Here is a 13,903-nt window from a genome sequence, read left to right as displayed (position 1 = left end):
GGAGCGTGCAGCCCCTCCCGCCGGAGGTTCGAGTCCTCCCTGTGGCATAGGTGTGTGTGTGTGTGTGTGTGTGTGTGTGTGTGTTTCTCTTCTTTAAGTAGTGTGCAAGTCTAGGGACCGATGACCTCAGTAGTTTGGTCCTTTAGGAATTCACACACATTTGAACATTTGATCGCTGAATAACAAACAACATTGCACGACGTACCGCCTATGGTCTGTGTGAGAAATTTGCTGCCGAAGGGGTGGCGTAGTGGCAGGCGCCGGAGCTAAAACGTTTCTTTTTTTTTTTTTTTTCGACAAATTGGCTTTCGGGACGTGCCCATTCTGCCATGTCAGTAGAGTAATCTCAGTTTTGAAAATGTTAAGATCAAGACAACACACCACCCAGTCGCTGAACAGAGAAAATCTCCGACCGGGCCAGGAATCGAACCCGCGCCCTTTCACTTGTCAATCCGCCGTGCTGACCGTGCAGCTACCGAGTCGGACAGCCACCTATAAATACGACTCTCTGTAGCATCGGCGAACGGCGTTTCCGAATACGGTTTCCTATTCCCGAGATATTCCTCAAGGCACCCTCTACAACCCCTCGAAGTTTGTCAAAACATTTCTCGGACGCCTGGTATAGTAACTGCCGGTCGGTTTCCAAGATACAGCTTTTTCAAACTGGCAAGAATGAAAACAGTGTAAATGATATTAAATAGATTTTTTCCTTTCTTCTTTAAGGAGGCATCTATTTACAGCTTTCATAAATGTTGGATGACTCATGATTTCGCACAACAGCTGTATGTTATTTTGTATTAAAACTATGGTCAACAAGAGACCATCCTCAGGCATAACACGATTGTGTCTAGATCATAATTCGACGTATGTTCTGTAATTAATGACTTTTATAGCTGAGGATGGTCTAGGAGGCTCTTTCGCTGTCCAAAACTTGCTTTAATAAAGTGATATACACATATTGTACCAAATCAAGATTTTTCAAATAGTTTTTGCGTTTAATATCGATTGCTTTCGCCAGTTAATGTACAATAGAAACAAGCTTTGTGGGATTTCGGAACTGGCGTTTGGACACAATGAGAGTAATTTTGCAATTAGTGTTTGATACATCAATTAATATGTACTTTTGATTGTAGAATCAAAATGAACCCTTAAAAATGCATTGTCCTAATATTTCCAAACATTTAAAATTATGTATACTTTTTACTTTTTAATCGACTTTCATATTTTAGTTGCGGAACGTCAAAGACGTCAAAACCGCTATAATGGTAAGAAATGGCCTATGGGACAAATTCGTACTATACGAAAGGATAATGTTTGCAACAAACCATTATTTGTGCCAATTTATACTGCCTTCACTTCGTATTAAGTTAGATGTGGGGGAGAACTTTGTAAAGGCTCTTGATAAACATTTATGAGTCTTTCAATCACGTGACATCAAGTTTTCTTCCTAGATCAGAGAGACCGAGTTCCAAGAATCTGTTTTTTCTGACCACAGGTCAAAAATCGTTGATTAATGAGATATTTGATGAGAAACTCGTGAATAACGAGTTACGTGCTTGCACATATTTCAGAGTTATTTCTCATGAGTTTTAGGGTAACAGGAGAGAAGAAAATAATGTTTTTTATAGTAACTGAACTGTTGGACGACAGCCAAAAAATGGGATGATGAACGGCTGTAAAATATAATTTTTAGGTTCGCACTTTGATTTTTTCCCCGATGAAAATGCGTAGTTTTAGCGGTGAACACGTTGAACAATTCCACCAAGACGTCCTTACCTTGCAACAGCGCCATAGACAATGGAATATGTCAATGATGAGCGATTACTGTTGGTTTTTATTTTTATGTCTTGATGAGAAATATTACGAAAAAAAAATCCCCATCCCATTTCTCACATTAAATTGATTCATAAATTTGTAAAACACCGAGGTTACAAAATTCATGGGATAGCGATATGCACATCGCAGTAATATCGCGTAAACAACGTATAAAATGGCAGTGCATTGTCGGAGCTGTCTTTAGAACTCAGGTGATTCATGTCAAAAGGTTTCCGACGTGATTACGGCCGCACGACGGGAATTAACAGACTTAAAATTAGGAATGGTAGTTGGAGCTAGATGCATCAGACCTTGCATTTCGCAAATCGTAGGGGATTTCAGTATCCCGAGATCCACAATGTCAAAAGCGCGCCGGGAATACCAAATTTCAGACATTTCCTCTTAACACGGACAACGCAGTGGCCGACGGTCTGAGCAGCGGTTTTTGCATAGAGTTGTCAGTGCTAACAGAGAAGCAATACTGCGTGAAATAACCTTAGAAATCAATAAGGGACATACGATGAACGTAACCGTTAGGAAAGTGTTGAAAAATTTGGCGTTGATTATGGCAGCAGACGACCAACGTGACAGCCTTTGCTAACACTACGACATCGCCTGCAGCGCCTCTCCTGGACTCGAGACAACATTGGTAGGAGAGTAGACAACATAGGTTGGGTCAGATGAGTCCCGAATTCGATTGGTAAGAGCTGACGGTAGGGTTCGAGTATGATACAGACCCCCCCCCCCCCCCCGCAGTCACGGACCCAAGTTACAAGGAACTGTACAAGCTGGTGGTGAATCCATAATGGTCTTGGCTGTGTTTAAGTGGGATGGACTGTGTCCTCTGGTCAATCTGAACCGATCATTGGCTGCAAATGGTTATGTTCGGCTACTTGGAGACCATTTTCAGCCACTCATGGACTTCATGTCCCCAAAAAACGATGGAACTTTTACGGATGAAAATGGGCCATGTCAGCGGGCCACAGTTGTTCGCGATTGTTTTGGACAATTCGAGCGAATTATTAGGCCGCCCAGATCGCCCGACGTGAATACCATCAAACAGTTATGGGACATAATCGAGGGGTCAGTTCGTGCACAAAATCCTGTACTACCAACACTTTCGCGCAATTATGGACAGCTCTAGAGATAGCATGGCTTAATATTTCTGCAGAGGACTTCGAACGACTTGTTGAGTCCATCCACGCCGAGTTGCTGGGCTGTACTGGGACAAAGGAGGTCGGACACCATATTAGGAGGTATCCCAGGATTTTGTCAGATTTTAATAACTGTTTTGACGATACTTTATGTATAATATAATTGATTTGTTGTTTTATCTACATCTACATCTGCATGGATACTCTGCAAATCACATTTAAGTGCCTGGCAGAGGGTTCATCGAACCACCTTCACAATTCCCACCGAGCGAGGTGGCGCAGTGGTTAGACACTGGGCTCGCATTCGTGAGGACGCCGGTTCAATCCCGCGTCCGGCCATCCTGATTTAGGTTTTCCGTGATTTCCCTAAATCGCTCCAGGCAAATTCCAGGATGGTTCCTTTCAAAGGGCACGGCTGACTTTCTTCCCCGTCCTTCCCTAATCCGATGAGACCGATTACCTCGCTGTCTGGTCTCCTTCCCCAAAACAACCCAACCCAACCACAATTCCCTATTATTCCAATCTCGTTTAGCGCGCGGAAAGAATGAACACCTACATCTTTCCGTAAGAGCTCTGATTTTCCTTATTTTAATGTGGTGATCGTTCCGCCCTATGTAGGTTTGGAATTTCGTGAGAACATACCGTCGCTACGAAAAAAGCCTTTCTTTTAACGATTTCCAGCCCAAATCCTGTATCATTTCTGTGACACACTCTCCCATACTTCGCGATAATACAAAACGTGCTTTCTTTGTTTGAACTTCTTCGATGTACGCCGTCAGCCCTACCTCGTAAGGATCCCACGCCCCGCAGAAGTATTCTAAAAGAGGACGGACAAGCGATGTGTCTCCTTAGTAGGTCTGTTACATTTTCTGAGTGTCCTGCTAATAAAACGCAGCCTTTGGTTAGCCTTCCCCACAACATTTTCTATGTGTTCTTTCCAATTTAAATTGTTCGTAATTGTAATACCTAGGTATTTAGTTGAATTTACGGCTTTTAGATTAGATTGATTTATCGTGTAACCGAAGTTTAACGAGTTCCTTTTCGCACTCATGCCGATCACCTCACACTTTCCGCTATTTAGGCTCAACTGCCACTTTTCGCACCACTCAGATATTTTTTCTAAATCGTTTTGCGGTTTGTTTTGATCTTCTGATGACTTTATTAGTCGATGAACGACAGCGTCATCTGCAAACAACCGAAGACGGCTGCTCAGATTGTCTCCCAAATCGTTTATATAGATAAGGAACAGCAAAGGGCCTATAACACTACCGTCCGCAGCTCGTGGTCGTGCGGTAGCGTTCTCGCTTCCCACGCCCGGGTTCCCGGGTTCGGTTCCGGGCGGGGTCAGGGATTTTCTCTGCCTCGTGATGACTGGGTGTTGTGTGATGTCCTTAGGTTAGTTAGGTTTAAGTAGTTCTAAGTTCCAGGGGACTGATGACCATAGATGTTAAGTCCCATAGTGCTCAGAGCCTATAACACTACCTTGGGGAACGCCTGAAATCACTTCTGTTTCACTCGATGACTTTCCGTCAGTTACTACGAACTGTGACCTCTCTGACAGAAAATCGCAAATCCAGTCACATAAATGGGACGATATTCCATAAGCACGCAATTTTACTACGAGCCGCTTGTGTGGTACAGTGTCAAAAGCCTTCCGGAGGCTTATGAGAGTGTTTGATTAATTTTCAGATTATATGTGTCATAATGTTTTGTTAATATAGTGTTATATAATGTTTTATTAATCTTCACGACACATTAAAATTTATATGGATACGATTTCATTATTATTCTGTATCTCCGAAAAAGGAAATATGGTTGTCCGTGTGAAATCAGTATCCCAAAATTACGACTTAGAAAGAACACGCAGAAAAAAAAATTCAGTTCCTGTATCAGAGCTTCAGTCTGAGATGTGAGCAGTAAGTAGGCGTGTGACGGGCGGCCGTGTGGCTGTTCTGCGGAGCGGAGCGCCGCCCACGGCGCACGCAACAGCTGCAGCCGCCAGCCGCCAGCTCCCGCCGGCCGGCGGGCGGCCACGTGCTCGCCGCCGCCACGTCCTCGCTCTACATGCGTCACACACATCCCAGAACCCGCATGGACGCCGTGCGCCCGTATTGCGGAACGGAATCCCCGACCGTATTTCACGAATCAGCAGACGTGGTTCATTCAGCTCCCGACCCCGACAAAAATCCTTCCACCTCGGTCCAATGACCGTCTGTTCTACCGATAATGTCAAATATTGCTAAATTTTCTCAGATCTGGGCTTATTTTTGTCGTAGCTATAACAACAGAACCCAAAAAAGGTCAATGCAGGAAGTTCAAACTGACATCCGTAGCAATATATCAGCCGACAGTCCACGAAGTAGCGTCAAGTTGCTCGAGTATCAAGCAACACCTCCATACAATGTAAGCAGGCATTATGACATTTTGTGGAAGAATCTCCTTTTCAGAAGGTAGTCACATTATGACAGTTTATAGTTCTTCGACCTTCAAAGTTCCCACACATTGTGACTAGTAATATAATCTTAACCTCCACCATTGTAAATTAAAAAATAAGTAATCATCTAAAAAAATCATAAAAAATTGTCAACTAGGACATAACACGACTTCGTCTTTATATAACTTTATTCAGTCGGTTGAGAAGTACCTATAGGTGCTAATTTATGCTGTGCGTTCCCATATGTGCACACACACACACACACACACACACACACACACACACCTGTATCTCCCAGAAAGATGGTTATGTATGTTTGATAACCCCTACGGGTATAAATATGAGTAGAAGTACCCAGAAAATAGTATTATATACTGCGAAGGAACCAAACACAAACACCTACGTGATTCCTTTCTTCTTTCGATAATACGAAAAGACGTAAGTAAAGCAAGTCATGTGAATGACGAAATCAAATCTTACTATTGACACTAAGCACTGCAGCATTTACATTTCACATTTCTTTTCGTCTCATTGACTGGTCTTATTCGAAAACTCACTGGGACGTCTGGTGGTGTTTTTACTTTGCGCTAAGAATTATCTTCGTAAACGCCGCCGCTGTCCAGCATTCAATTTATAATTTATCTTATGGAACCGATCCTGTTAGCCACCTGGGTCGTAATTTTGGGTTTTTAATTTATACTACAAATTTTTTCTTCCCACTTTTATTATTGTTGTACTGTGAAAATTGCACTAACTTCGCACTGTTGTAACTACTGCCTGCTGTATGTTGTCCGTCTTTTAGCGTTTCTCTTTCACGTTAAGGACTTACGTTTACATGCCGAATTCCTTTTATTGTCATATTGTGGAAATTGCAATTCTGTTAACATGGACTTTTGTAGCCACTCTTGACTGTATGGTCTTTACTGCTCAGAGCCAAAAATAAATAAAACTACTTGGAAACACTAGGAATCCGAGAAACAATCCATTGTATTTACTTCCGAATCAAGAACCCATGTCGTGCAACGAGAGTCGTCGACTAAACAAATTATATCTGCGCAATTCTTGGTTAAAACTAAGGAAAGAAGCGTCTAATGGTTAATATACATGTCCCTTATGGATTTCAGACTTGTCATCACTGTCGTGTTGATCTTTGGTACCTACCGAAATGAGTGAAATATGGACCACGTATTTGTAAAACAATCAATGCATATTTGTTTCCTAACCATAAAATAATGCGAAAGTAGGTGTCCACCGAACAAGTTACATTTTTACATGCAGTATTACAGAATTAAAATATAGGTAGCGATTTCAAGATATTACTAACGATATACAGACTGTTCTAACCACAACTACATTTCACGTTGAGTTCTGATCGTTTTAGGACCAACCAAATAGAAATGAGGCACTGTCATTGTGCCAGAATTAACAACTTGGTTCAGGGACGTCGCATCAAACGCGAAACAATGCTCGAATATTTCGTATACAGACATACATATTTCTTATGGCAGACAGACTCTTGCCAACAATGTGTCAAGTTACTTTGAGCGATCACCGTGGCAGAGTAGTGTTTTGTCTTTTTGCCAGGTTTAACTACTTTCAAATGGGATGCGTGCTCGCAGCAGGTGTCATGTCGTGGCTGTAAATTCGCTGCGCGCGCGCTCTCGCTGCTGCGCGGGTAGCGCGCGGTCTGCGCTGGACGGGACGCGACTTACCGGCCCCAGGTTGAGGAAGCCGGTGCGCGCCGCCACCTGGTCGGCGACGGCGGTGCCCGGCGCGCCCCGTAGCCGCACCAGGAACGAGTTGGTGAAGACCTCGTGCGGCGCGCCGGCCGCGGCCGCGGCCGTGGCTAGTGCCAGCAGCAGCTGCAGTGCGCTCGCCGCCCCCAGCATGTCTGTCACACTGCCCGCCGAGCCGCGCCGCACGCCGCCGCCACCGTGACGTCAGCTGTGACGTGGCGCATTGATTGGCGGCGGCACGCATGCGCGGGCGGGCGGGCGCAGCGCGCGGGGCGTGTTTTATCGAACCCCGCCCCGCGCCCTCCCGCGGCACTCCACAGCGGCCGCGTCTCGTGTTGTCTCCGGCTTGCACCTGCCAGCTGTCCTTCCCCACTGGTGGCGGCGGCGCAGTGGTAACGCTTCTTGTTGCCGCCGTCTACCACTGTTTTCGTCGCCCGCACTCCTGTATCAGTTCACAGAGACGGATGCTTCTGAGTTCAGCTGCTACATTCAACATGTTCGTCTTTCGCCACCCCTTCGTCAAATCGGCCACTCCCACTACTACTCAGCATTTTGTCTCTTTGCATACGCAGGGAATCTTTCAACTACAAACACGGTATCGAACGAAAGGTATCGATAGTATACTCGTGACTAATATCGTCGTCCTAAACACACACAAACTCACACACACTCACATACACCTTTTTTCGCCAGCGATCCGTTTTTTGAGAAATAGTATAAAATGCGTCCAATTACAGTGAAATGAGATAATCGTATGGCAATAATGACCGCGAGACCCCACAGGGGGAAGTCGTCCACCGAGTTTCAAGTCTTTCAGTTAACGTGAGAAAATCTCCGAGACGGCTGGGAATCGAACCCGGGCTTGGTGCATGGCAGTCAGATGCACTGACCACTCAACTAAGGGGCAGACCCCAGTTATGGTGCCGGCCGGTGTGGCCGAGCGGTTCTAAGCGCTTCAGTCAGGAACCGCGCGACCGCTACGGTCACAAGTTCGAATCCTGCCTCGGGCATGGATGTGTGTGATGTTCTTAGGTTAGTTAGGTTTAAGTAGTTCTAAGTTCTAGGGGACTGATGACCTCAGATGTTAAGTCAGATAGTGCTCAGAGCCATTTGAACCAACCCAGTTTTGGTACAAGGGCGTAACTGAATATAAAAAAGAAATCAACAGTATTAGGTTCAAATGGTTCAAATGGCAACAGTATTAGGAAAAATGATAGCTTGCTCCTCACCGTATAGACGAAACATTGAGTTGCAGACAGCAACAACGACAAGACTGTGGGTGAGGTGTGTTTTCTTGTCCGAGTGTGTGTGTGTGTGTGTGTGTGTGTGTGTGTGTGTTTGTGTTTGTTTTATATCCCGAAGAAGACTGGCCAAAACCTATAAACGCAACTGTCTGTTCATTGTGACTGCCTGAAAATCAGCGCATGGACTGTGCGACTGGTCCCGGCGGAGGTTCGAGTCCTCCCTCGGGCATGGGTGAGTCTGTTTGTCCTTAGGATAATTTATGTTACGTAGTGTGTAAGCTTAGGGACTGATCACCTTAGCAGTTAAGTCCCATAAGATTTCACACACATGTTTTGAAACTCTGCGTGTTGTCCGCCCCCGGTAGCTGAATGGTCAGCGTGACGCATTGTCAATCCTCTGGGCCCGGGTTCGATTCCCGGTTTTTTCGGGGAATTTTCTCCGCCCAGGGACTGGTCTGTGCTGTCCTCATCATCATCCTATCATCCTCATCGACTGCAGGTAGCCGAAGTGGGGTCAAATTGAAAGACTGGCACCCGGCAAAAGGCCTGCCCGACGGGCATATGATTAAATAAATTACATAAAACTCAGCGTGTCATCTTTATGGTGAGGAGCAACCTATCCTTTTCCTAATGTTGTTGATATTCCCCTAATATTGTTGACATACCAGCCTGAAGTTTCCATTGTTTTATTTTTGAAATACATACAAATCCTAAATTTGTAAGCCAATATATCAAGCTAATATATCAAAATCCAAAGCCAATATATCAAAAGCAAAATACAATCAAGAAACCTATCTAACATTTTTTTCTACTCAAAAGTAAACGTTATTTATAGCAAAATTGAAATAATGAATATTAAATTTAGGTTATACGCAAAAAATTTTGATTTGTAACGTGAAAGAGAGGATTGTTGTTGTAAAAACTAAATAAAAACAATAGAGATTTATCACATTGCTCTAGAAAACACAATTTCCCCAATTTTTTAAATTAAAAACAAATGTAAAACAAAACATATCAAACAGCGCTTCACTAATTCATCGAACTTACATAAAACATGTTTCTACCACTCATAAACTTTCGTAATTATCGATAATAACAAGAATCTCTTGTCGTTGACCATCATGAACAACAATAATGGTAACAATATAGACTTTTTATGATTGTGCGTGTAAACCGCACTTGCATCATAAATAATTGCTTTGGTTACATACGAGATCGGCTAATTTTTATTACTTACAAAATGCAATTTATATTTTATAAGGATATAGAATACACAGTGGACTTAAACTGAACCATGTGCGGTTCTAAATGTGTGCAAACAAACAAAAAAACAAAGAAAAGTCGTCAGCCCCCAGTTTCTGTCTCATACATTCATTTATGTTTATCTCCCCATCAATGCTACCGGCACAACAGGTGATCCTAACATTTACTACGTCATTTATGTATTGTTCAAAATGACCAATCCAAAATTTTGGTAGAGCGCTCCTCTGTCTCTATGGCAAAGTCACTTCATTGCTCTAAAAATGGTTCAAATGGCTCTGAGCACTATGGGACTTAACTTCTGAGGTCATCAACCCCTAGAAATTACAACTACTTAAATCTAACTAACCTATGGACAAGACAAACATCCATGCCCGAGGCAGGATTCGAGCCTGCGACCGTTGAGGTCACACGGTTCCAGACTGTAGCGCCTAGAACCGCTCGGCCACAGCGGCCGGCTTCATTGCTCTCTAGATCACTATTGTTTTCGCCTGTAGTTGCTTGCACTTTGTAGCTGAAAGCTGTCAAAAGCGCTACTAGGCATATCTTTAAGCTGCTACTCGACTGTAGTAGTGTCTTAGTAGTAAAGAACAAATATACTAAAACTTCATGCGTGATGCAGTATTTTTTCATGCACCTCAGTGTTTATGAACAATGAAATATTTTTGTAGGTACATTCAGCAACATATATGGATAACGTCTGCGAAATATGTTGCAAAGAGATTTAATCGCAATTTGGAATAAATTCATTATACATACGTCGATTTTTACAATATGCAGGGATTTACAGTGAATTTTTTCGGCTAATCAAACATACCATAGTGAACGGTACTGCTAGATATTATTTCCTAGAAGAGTTTTTTAAACTGTAATTTTTATGCTCTATCTCAAAACTGTTTTTGGTTTAAACCCGTCTTCCATCCATGTTGTCATGTATTTATATTAGCAAAGAGATATCGCTCTATTCACTCTCTCATTATCTTTTTAAGTAAATAATTTTATCTTGCTGTTGCACTGGGGTGTTTCCAATGCTTTTCGTGTTTCAAGTATTTTCTGGAGGTTTCATATTGTTGAAACTGAGTGTGCAGTCCGCTTCATTATTCACACACACACACACACACACACACACACACTGCTCATTAAATTATTGGCTTATAGTGTTCGTTCGTTGTTTTGTTGTAAGTGATGTAATTAGAGTTGTAAAACTATTGTCGGCTATTGTAGACCATCATGAGAACCGTAGACCATGATGGTTCTCATTGTAGCGTTGGTCAGCTAAGATTGTAGCCGCTACCTATTGGTTGTTACCACATTTCGATCACTTTGTTAATCTACGCGTTCAGTGTCTTACTACATTCCCCCTAGAAACCAGAAGCGGTGAACCAAATGGTTCAAATGGCTCTAAGCACTATGGGACTTAACATCTGTGGTCTAGAACTTAGAACTACTTAAACCTAACTAACCTAAGGACATCACACACATCCATGTCCGAGGCAGGATTCGAACCTGCAACCGTAGCAGTCGCGCGGTTCCGGACTGAGCGCCTAGAACCGCGAGACCACCGCGGCCGGCATCGGTGAACCATCTAGAAACTGAGTGAGGCTATACGAAGGGCCACATAATCTTCGGAATATTTTTTGTTCTACGTAGTTAGTCTCTTGTCTGTTACTTAAAAATAAACAGTATTTATAGCAAAATCGAAACTGTCAATATTTAATTTAGGTTTTATTCGAAAATTGTTGATTTGTTTTGTGAATCAATGGGATGTAGTAAAAATAAAAATAAACAATACAGACTCATTACATAGCGCAAAAAACGTCATTTCTTAAAAAAGTCAAAATTTAAGAAAATACAAAACAAAAACATACCAAACACCGCTTCAGTATTTTGTCGGGCTTGTATTGTTTGTTAACCAGGGACCTAGAAACGACGGAGAGGCTCCGTCCCCGCCGCAGCTGCAGTGGTCCACAGCCCCACGACGACTATCGCAGTCCACTTCACCCCTCCGCCGCCCCACACCGAACCCAGGGTTATTGTGCGGTTCGGCCCCCGGTGGACCCCACAGGAATGTCTCACACCAGACGAGTGTAGCCCCTATGTTTGTGTGGTAGAGTAATAATGGTGTACGCGTACGTGGAGAAGTTGTTTGCGCAGCAATCGCCGACATAGCGTAACTGTGGCGAAATAAGGGGAACCAGCCCGCATTCACCGAGGCAGATGGAAAACCGCCTAAAAACCATCCACAGACTGGCTGGTTCACCGGACCTCGACACAAATTCGGCGGGTGGATTCGTGCCGGGGACCAGGCTCACCTGCCCGCCCGCAAAGTCGTGCGTTAGACCGCACGGCCAACCGGGCGGGCCCTTGTCGAGCTTACATAAAACACGTTTCTATCATTCATAAACTATTTTCGCACTTTTGAATAACAACAGCAAACTCTTCCCCTTGATCACGATGAAGAACGTTCTATCGACTACAAAATAGACAATAATTATTTACGTCTTTCTATGTTTGTACGAGTAAACAGTATTTGCATCAATTATAATTGCTTTGGCTACATAAAAGCGCAGAAGTTACGCGATCAGCTAATTTTTATTACTTATAAAGAGCAATTTATAACTGGTTAGGATCTAAGATGCACGATGGACTAACAATGAACGATGTGCGTTTCTAATTATGTGCAAAGCAAACCAAAAAAAGAAGTTTTTGGCTCCCATTTTTTCTCTCATACATTCATATATGTTTCTTTCCCTACCAATTCCCCCAATATTACCATTTACTACTTCACTTAAGTACTGTAACAAAACTACCAAACCGTACTTCAGGTAGAACGCAATCCAAGTTGTATGTGATCAAAATTTTGGCTAAAAAATCATTACTAGGACCATTCCACACAATACGAGAAAAAGAATCAACTGAAAAGCGTCGAGTAAAGAAGTGTTGATATCGAGGTGAAAGTGCTCGATATTAGAAAATGTCGATGGCTTTTTCCGTATCACCAGTCTCAACTAAGAATAAACTTGGCACACCAAGAATCTTCTCCCCTCACAAGAACATACAAGATTAGATAAAAGACAGTGTTCTTAAAATAAGCTGTTGGCGATTAAAATTGCAGCACCATGAAGGCGGCATGCAGCTAATATCAAACTGGCTTAGGCCGATTTTCATCATTTCAGCGCAGGTGCACGAAGTGGATAGGAGTAAAGTTATCTACATATATAAAGAAAGAGTATGCAGTGGATTACTTATTCATCAGTCAGATTTAAATGTTCGTTGTATATTAGAAGATCGTGGAAGAAGAAGAAATTTCTAACAGCACATGTCACAATTCGACAAAGGCAGGACTGTGGCACATGGTGTCTGCAGTTTTTCGTTCCGTGATATTTCTGTTGTCGCTGATCGGTACCCCGCGACAGTTAGACGAATATGGACTCAATAGGCCCAGAATCGCCACACACAACCTCAGCGATCCCGAACCACTAGCAGCTGACAGGTTAAACATACACTGCTTGAAGAAAAATCTGGAAAGACGACGTGGACTTTGATCCGATGACGGCATACGCCACCTGGGGAATAGTAGACAGCCAACTGAGCCTGTCTAAAAAGGGCTTAAATTGTGACATTCCGAGTGGCGGGATGGTCTTTCGGAGAACTGTCACACAAGTTGGACGTGCTGCGTCAGTTGTGTAACGATGCTGTTAGTAGTGAACATTCTTTCACCTGTAGATGGGTTCTGGACGCCCACGCAGCACAGATGCCCGCCAAAATCTTCCTATTGTAAGAACAGCAGTGGCAGATCGTAGAGCTATCACAGCACAGATAAGAGGGCTTCTAAGCCCAGAAGTGTCATCACGAACTGTTGCGAACCGGTTATTAACATGGGACTACGGGCATGCACAGTTCTTACCCATCTTCCAATCACGCCACAGCACGGCTTGACTGGTGCCGTCAGACAATCACTTGGAAGATGGAACGAGGGGTAGTGGTCTTCAGCGACATTCTGCCTGCGCGCAGGTCATGGTCGTTTCCACGTACGGTGTAGCCCTGGTGACCGCTGTCTCATGAAATGCATACGACCAAGACACGTTGGTCCCACCTCAGGCCTTATGGTCTGGAGTGCGATAAGCTGCAACTCTTGCTCGCCTTTAGTGTTTGTGGAGGGAACACTAACCAGCGCAGAGTGCGTGCAGAATGTTATTAGATCCGTTCTTTCCGTTCTTGCAGCAGGAAGGTGATATGTTGTCGCAACACGATGCTACT

General features: G+C 43.5%; 1 protein-coding gene across 1 annotated transcript in view; it reads right to left on the bottom strand.

The window, feature by feature from the left end:
- Window positions 1-7,292, bottom strand: part of LOC126188520 (neuroendocrine convertase 2) — a 1,507,992-nt gene extending 1,500,700 nt beyond the window's left edge. Inside the window, exon 1 of the mRNA XM_049930122.1 lies at window positions 7,116-7,292. Within this exon, the coding sequence (XP_049786079.1) occupies window positions 7,116-7,292 (177 nt within the window). The remainder of the gene's footprint in view (window positions 1-7,115) is intronic.
- Window positions 7,293-13,903: the final 6,611 nt, after the last annotated feature.

Source organism: Schistocerca cancellata, chromosome 5 (genome assembly GCF_023864275.1).
Source record: "Schistocerca cancellata isolate TAMUIC-IGC-003103 chromosome 5, iqSchCanc2.1, whole genome shotgun sequence".
Lineage (NCBI taxonomy): Eukaryota > Metazoa > Arthropoda > Insecta > Orthoptera > Acrididae > Schistocerca > Schistocerca cancellata.
Note: the sequence above shows the minus strand (reverse complement) of the source record. Positions and strands in the feature narration are given on the sequence as shown.